Consider the following 7,756-nt stretch of genomic DNA (forward strand, 5'->3'; position numbering starts at 1 on the left):
AGGCACAGGTACGTAGTCCCCCCCTCTCTTCCCCCTCCCCCACCTTACACCCTCCCCCCCCGTTCCCCAGCTTCACTCGTTCGTGGTTCGTCTTCCCCCCGTCCCCCTCCCCCTAAACCCCTAAACCCGCCCTCCCTCGTATTATTCGTACCTGCTCAATGAAGGTCCACCGGTCTGGGGCCACGACACAGTGGGCGGCAGTGAGCAGATGGCTCGGGCCGATCAGGGTTGCCGTACACTGAGATACGGAGCTGCGCGGAGGCAAAACACAGGGCGTGGCGGTATCCTTGGGTGCCCTTGGGGAACGGAACACACACGTTTGCGTGTGTGTGTGTGCGTGTGTGCGTGTATGTGGGGGGGGGGCCCCGACGAGAGAGCTTTCGTAATGAAAGCGTCTCTTCAACATATGTCAAAAAACCGTCGTTGGCCCCCACCCCCGCCATCCTCGGGTTGCTGCTCGTGTGTAGTAGGAGGGGGAGAAGGGCGAGAAGGGCGAGGAAGGCGAGGAGGGAAAGGAGTACCGCCCGGGGTGGGTTGGGTTCCAAAACACAACATCCCCCGCATTTCCCTCCCCCCCCTGCAACCCGTCACCCGAAAAATCAAAAACACCGTGCCAGAGGTCCAGAGCTTCCCCGACCCTTGGTATCACGGGGCTTCGTTTTCTGGCTCTTGCTCGTACGACAGGAAAAACACAGACACACGCACACACAAGACACACAGCACGGACCGCTTTGTATCCCCTGCATCCCGCACACTCACCCCGATAAGATGCCGTACACTCACCCGCTGAGGAAGCGGCGCTGTTCCTGCGCCAGCAGCCCCACTGCTGCGAAGGGCGGTGTGTTTGGCTGTCGTACCATGACCCGTGGGTCGCCCGCGGGGCAGCCCTCGCACGCCAGTCGGGGGTTGAACGTGATGCTGGCGTTGTCTTGGGAGGTGGGGAGGCAAGAGGGGCGGAGTGGAAGGGGGGTGGAACTGGGACATGTTCGACGGTGCGAGAAACAACAAAATGTTGGAACAATAATGTTTTGGGATGTGGTTGGGAAGTGGTTGGGATGTGGTTGGGAAGTGGTTGGGATGTGGTTGGGATCTGGTTGGGAAGTGGTTGGGATGTGGTTGGTAACGGAATGTAACGCAATGCCATTGGAAGGGGCTCATGGAGATGACACACCTGGATATATAGGGTATGAGAGATGGTGGAGAGAAGACAGGAATACACAGATGGACGGTGAAACGAAATGTACGGAAGCGCGTTACTGCCGTACCACAACCCACCTACGGAGGAGCCTTGTTGTGCAGCGGATGACTGAGTCAGCCGGCGGCCACGCTGCCCGCCGCCGCTGCCGCCAGTAGCGATGGCGTCGCCGCCGCCGCCGCCGCTGATGACGATGTCGTCGTCGTCGTCCTTCTTTCCCGCGTGGGTGCAGTCGCCCCCATCAGCCCCGCCGCCGCCCGCTTCGTCCCAAGAAGTGAGCTGCGACCTCTCTGCCGTACACCGCCGCCGTACGACTCGTCCTGCTACAGCCGCCAGCCAGTCAGTGGCCCAATGACGCCCTTCCGCTGACCGCAAGTCGCTGCTGGCGCCGCCGCTGCTGGCGCCGCCGCTGCTGGCGCCGCCGCTGCTGGCGCCGCCGCTGCTGGCGCCGCCGCTGCTGGCGCCGCCGCTGCTGGCGCCACCGACGCCGCCGATGCCACTGCCGCCAGACTCAAAGCCCGCTTGGGGCGATATGCGATTGGGATGCCTGCAGGCCAGGCCAGGTCAAGTGCTGAGCTGTATACACCTGCGTACACCTGCATGCCCGTTTGTATGTATGTGTGGAACAGGGGGTTCATATCTTCACCAATGGCAGCTACCCTGCGAAACCCTGCTTTCCCCGGTATTTCGGGGCACCCTCATCCAGCCACCCTAGTCAACTTCTCAATGGATTGCTCAGGTCCAGCACCCACCACCAGCATACAACGGAATCTGCCGGTTCAACAGCGTCCCAACTCTATTCCTGATCAGCTCGCGAGTCAACTTTATCCCGGGTCACCACCGTCCATCGACTAGGGGCACTCTTACCTTCCACCATCGGAAGGATTTTCGACCCTGACAGGTCTCGATCCCGGAACCGCGTGTGTATGTTTGTATGTCTGTAAAGGCAAAGAGTCCGTGTGCTTCTTACAAATCCCCCCTACCTTACAGTTCGTGGTTCATCTTTCCCCTACCTTACACACCTTCCTAACCCAACCCCTCCCCCCCGACCTACCTCCTGCGAACGAATGTCCCAAGGTTCTCCACGTACATGACCGTACTGTGGAGCGGCACGTCATCCAGCAACACGGAGGAAGAGGGAGAAGGGGGGAAGGGGGAGGGGGAGGGGGCCCCGAAACCCCGCCCGCTTTCGCCAGCTGCACCGCCGCTCCCCCCCTTTAACCCCGCTGCCGCTGCTGAAGGACCAACTGTACGGCAGGAAGGGCCGCCCCGGCGGCCAAGGACTCCTTCAGCAACAGCCGCCGCTGGCGGCGCCGGAGCCGTACTTCGTACTGGCTCCCATCGTTGCGCGGTGTTGCATGCTGGACCCCCTGTCGCTACCGTGCTCTCGTCGTACGAGCTGCCGTACGAGGATTCCGATGTGGCACCGGTTCTCCCTCCGTTCCATCGCTCGTACCCCGGGGGCAGCCCGGCTGGGTCGTGCTCGGGCGGTTGCCTCCGAAACCCACTTTCTCTCCCATCTCTTCCGCTACTCAGCCCTTTGTCTGGCACCATTTCTTCATCATCGCCATCATCATCTGCTCTTACTGCTGTTGCTGCTGCTGGTGTTGCTGTTGTTGCTGTTGTTGCTGCTGCTGTTGCTGCTGTTGCTGCTGTTGCTGCTGGTGTTGCTGCTGCTGGTGTTGCTGCTGCTGGTGTTGCTGGTGTTGCTGTTGCTGCTGGTCTTGCTGCTGGTGCTGTAGATGGCACGGCTAGCGTTGGTGCAGCCGCGGCAGCTATATCAACATCGCCAAGAGCAGCCACTACTGAGGGAACTGCGGCAGCGGACATTGGCGTGGTGTACATGCAGTATGTATCCGCTTGCAAAAGGAGCAGAGGCGTTCCCAGGCCTAAGAGGTGCGTTTGCACCAGCTTTTATTGATTTCCTCCTACCGCTGCTTGGCAGACAGCTTTGTCGATACGACCCAGCAACATGCAAGACCCTGAAGCATTTAACAGACGATACAGCTAGCTAGCTAGCCACAAATTTCTCACAACAATTTTGATCCACCTGTAGTTTGAATATGGATATGCATATGATGCTGGAGCTCTGTTCCAGCCACCTCCTTGGAAGCATCGATGGCATCTCCATCCATCCAGAGGAAAACAGGGAACAGCCCACCTGCTCCGGGTCCCTTTTCCATGCCAACCCACCCTTCTGCCTACCAGTCCTGGGCTCCGGAGATTCCGGTGCCAAGGCCGCATTTGACTTAGCTCCCGCGGTCGCTGCCGATGACAGCTGAGGAGCGGTGGTCATCACCACGACCAACAACAGGACCGGCATAAAGTTTGCCTTCATTCCAAATTTACAATCCTTTCCTGTATTTTTTTGCGCGCCTGCATATCACGAATATGCTTTGCTTCTTGTTTTTGCAACACCAGCTGAGCCGCGCCTACGCCTTTCCTGTCTTTTGTCTGTTTGATAAAAAAAGATTATGTACATACTATCCTACACCACTTCAAAGGAGGGAAGGATATTGCATAAAGGCAAGCAGTCATCGGTGCGGGCGCAGAGGTGCGGGTGAGAGGTCCGACCGACTCCAGCTAGCAGGACGCAACGACCCGTGGGTCATTTGGACGCAGCTCTCACGGCGAGAAGATACTGCGAGGCTGGTAGATCCAGATACTCCGAACAATCAGATTTTAATAATGTAAAGCTCTCCAAATCCTGCTTATCAGCTCATGTCCTCCATCGCACTTTAGACTCTTCCTCTACCTCCCTCTTCGTCCAACAGGTTTTCGCACACCAGGCTTACGGCCAGCGATATGTAATATATCAACATCCACAATATATACACAATAAAAACAATAATACACAATAAAAACGTACACAAGGTCGCTTGACCCCTTCAAAGCCGCTTTCCGTAGAAAATTAGGATACATATCTCGCTATCTTTTGCTTCCACTTTTGTTCTATCTTAGTCTTTCGCTTTTGTTCTAAGTTGGTGTGAAGCGAAGTGGATTCAGGTCATCCATCGCGGCGGAAGGTGGTGCAATCCCCCAACTTGGAGAGTCGTTAACGGAGTCGCTACCCGCGCCGCGCGCATTAAACCAGAAATACAATAATAACATCTTCCATGCAGCAGTCTTTTTGCGGGTTCGAGCCCCACAAGGATCGAGGGTTAAGGTTTCACTGCGCGAGCTTTATGCAAGCACCATGTGTGTTGGTGCCTCTGTGTGACGCTCGTCATGGAGGTCCATGGTGGGTCTAATCCGTGCGCAAGAAACCAAACTTTGCAATATTGTTTGTATTCTGTAAAGTGGTCTCCACCTCCCGAAATCCTTCTCTGAGTCTACATATAAATGAATCACGACAATCATACAACAAGCCAAGGCACGAGTACGGCCCGTTATTCTAAGGTATTGAGGACATGGCTTTTTATCAAAAACAAAACTGCAAGCAGTCCGCAAGCAATTATCTGCATCCTTCCGCAGTTCATGACTTTCCAGATGAAAACCACCTGGATGCAGTACCGGATGCGGTACGGGTGGTAGTACTGGATGCAGTACCGGATGCCGTACCAGATGCAGTACCTCAGGGTGGTTATACATTTTATATCCTAACACCCCATTCACTCCGAAACTCATACTCCAACGTTACACCCCTTTTCATGTCCGGAATCCATCCATGATTTGGGGGGGGGGCTTTCCCACAGCAGGAGCAGCCGAGCTCCCCGACCACCCAATGGCGGGAGGAGGAGGGGATTTTGTGACTCCGCACAAGGCAGCTCCGAAACCCACACATATCGCTCCTTGATCTCGCTTACATCGCCACCATGTGCCGGGGACACGGCACCTGACGGCTGTCGTACGCCCGGCAGCACTCGTTGCACAGCAGCATCGAGCACATCCGAGCCGCCAGCTTGCCGCAAACACACGTAGCAAAGCCACAGCGTTGCAAAGCTGCAACGCGCTCCTCCAGCGTCGATTTTACGGGAACTTCACAACGAACCCCTTTCTGCTTGCAATGGTCATTAACGGCCTGCAGCACCCCCGGAAAGTGAGAGAGAGGATCAAATCTGTAACTTGGTTATTATGTTTAAACGTGTTAAACCTTTTTTAGGTTTAAATGTGGGTGAGTGTAGTACGGGAACTACTAATGGGGACCTGTACGGCCGATTAATTTTAGTGATCAGGCGGCGCAGCAGGTAAGTGAGCCCGATAGACGGAAGAACGTGTACGGGACGGCAACCAGTGGTTGCCGTACATCATATGACTTCCCTCTTGCTGGGTTGCACCGAAGAGATTTGCAGGTTATAATTTATGATTGTGATTTCCGAGTCGAGGCCTCTTAACCCCTGGCAGGCATAAAGACAATCTGCTCCCCTAGCAATGTTTACAAATGAGGACCCACGACCATGTAACACACACACATATATAAATGGTGTGCATGCACTTAGTCTACACTTCTCCTAGGGGCACGGGGCAATCTAGCACGTGCAGGGTATTGCACGGTATGGTATGCTATGATGGGCAGGAGTTTTAAGTGCGACGCTCGTCCGATGGGGATACGGCAACAGAACGACGCCCCCATCAGCAAACTCACGCCCTTCAATGTCTTGTCCTCCTCGGCGGCCTCCTTGGCCTCCAACGCCCTTCCCAGCACCTCTGCTCCGCGCCGCGCGCGAAGCTGTATAAGGCCTGGCAAGCAAGCCCGGTGCGCTGCCAGAATTCCCTCCGTACTGCCGTACAGTGCGCACAGGTCCCGCCGCATCGCCGCCAGGCAGGGCTGTCCTAGCGCCGCGCCAACAAGGCCGTTGCCGGCCTCCAGCATGTCACGCAGCGCCGCCGCCAGCCGTACATTCAGTGGCGGCGCCACTGCTGACCCGCATTGTGCCAACCGCTCCTGCAGAACCGCTACACGCAGACGTGCCGGCAGCGGGGGTCTAGACAGCGCCAGCGGAGCTGTCGCAGCCGCCGCCGCCGCCGCCACCGTCACCGCTTCCCTCCTTTGCCCCACCGTCACCGCCGCCGCCACCGTCACCGCTTCCCTCCTTTGCCCCGCCGTCACCGCCGCCGCCACCGTCACCGCTTCCCTCCTTTGCCCCGCCGTCACCGCCGCCGCCACCGTCACCGCTTCCCTCCTTTGCCCCGCCGTCATCGCCGCCGCCGCCGTCACCGCTTCCCTCCTTTGCCCCGCCGTCGCCGCCGCCGCCGCCGTCACCGCTTCCCTCCTTTGCCCTGCCGCCGCCGTCACCGCTTCCCTCCTTTGCCCCGCCGTCACCTCCGCCGCCGCCACCGTCGGCAACCCGAGCAACTCCTCGACGCGCGCCACCAGCTCCCCTCTGCTCCCTTCCACAGGCTGATTTAGCTGCTGCAGGGCAGACCGAAGCTGCGCCTCCGTGCAAAGCACTGGCCGCTGGGTCAGCACTTCGTCGAGCAGAGCCCACTCAGGCTCTCCTCCGACCTCCCTGAGCCCGTGTACTGATCGGTCAATCCGAGCTGGTCCAGCAGCGCCTGAGCTAGGCGGCATCACCAGAGCCGGCAGCAGCAGTGGAACGTCGTTGCGGCTCACGATGGGCACCGTAGCAGATAGCGCCCAGAGCCCCGCGGATGCGGCCTGTAACATGGCCCGGCAAGTCATCCCGGCTCGGAGGATGTCGGCCGTTACCACGCCTGGACCGCGGACGCCATTTGTAGGCTCCAGGGAGCCCGCCAGTTGGACAAAGATGAGCTTCCACAGCTCCTAGCAGAAACAAGGATGTGAGGAGGTTGAGTTCTTAAAAGAGATGTGGCTCAGCGCGGGTTCGGAAGCACCCGGAGGATTGGGAGGAGGAAGAGGCATAGTCAACGATTTGCTAAGTAATCAAAGGACAAAGGGAATACTGTCCTGATACAGGGAAGGCTAGATATTTCGCGTGCAGAGCCGGTAACAGTAACGGGCACATCAGAGGGAAGCGGGTAAAGCGCGTACCGGGACCTACTGGGGGTAGTTGCCGTTCGTAGCAGCCCTGCACCGGCCTGCAAGGACTTGGTGGATGCACCTGGATGCCTCCCTGTTGCACATCTTTCGAGGCATGGGATGACCCAGCGGGAGCCTTCGTGACATGAATCCCGCCACGGGCGCCATGTTTCAGGACATTGCCCATTCTCTCCGCCGTCCTTTTAACCGAAGCATCAGCCATTCGGAAGCGGATATGCGTTGTATCGCGTCGTGTCGTGTTTGGAAGGAGCAGTCGTTGCTCATCCTTCGGCTGCACTTATGAAAGACAAATAGCCTTGATATCCTCCGTGTTAGGTTTTCTTGTTAGTTGTTAAGTCGTTAACTTTACTCGTGGACGATCATTTGAGATACGGATAATGTACGACCTTCCGGCGCCGCCTAGGCTCTGGATAACTATTTAAGTCGTTGTTGTTGTTTAGTTTGTTATGTCATCATTGTTACATCTTGTAGGTTGTTAGCTGGCTTAAGTCGCTCGGCCCTCTTTGTAATCATCGTGGCATCCCAACGAGAAACGGAGCCTATGCCCTTTCAGTTGGTATCGATCTAGACGATCCGGCCTATACGCTTCGCTCCGCCTT

General features: G+C 57.3%; 1 protein-coding gene across 1 annotated transcript in view; it reads right to left on the reverse strand.

Annotated features, from left to right (window-relative positions):
• Positions 1-7,359, reverse strand: part of VOLCADRAFT_92030 (uncharacterized protein) — a gene marked incomplete at both ends in the record, with an annotated part of 15,607 nt that extends 8,248 nt beyond the window's left edge. Inside the window, 9 exons of the mRNA XM_002951533.1 lie at positions 152-251; positions 784-928; positions 1,276-1,515; positions 1,782-1,791; positions 2,250-2,294; positions 3,357-3,473; positions 5,031-5,216; positions 5,781-6,920; positions 7,219-7,359. Coding sequence (XP_002951579.1) covers positions 152-251; positions 784-928; positions 1,276-1,515; positions 1,782-1,791; positions 2,250-2,294; positions 3,357-3,473; positions 5,031-5,216; positions 5,781-6,920; positions 7,219-7,359 — 2,124 coding nt within the window. The remainder of the gene's footprint in view (positions 1-151; positions 252-783; positions 929-1,275; positions 1,516-1,781; positions 1,792-2,249; positions 2,295-3,356; positions 3,474-5,030; positions 5,217-5,780; positions 6,921-7,218) is intronic.
• Positions 7,360-7,756: the final 397 nt, after the last annotated feature.

Source organism: Volvox carteri (genome assembly GCF_000143455.1).
Source record: "Volvox carteri f. nagariensis unplaced genomic scaffold VOLCAscaffold_24, whole genome shotgun sequence".
Lineage (NCBI taxonomy): Eukaryota > Viridiplantae > Chlorophyta > Chlorophyceae > Chlamydomonadales > Volvocaceae > Volvox > Volvox carteri.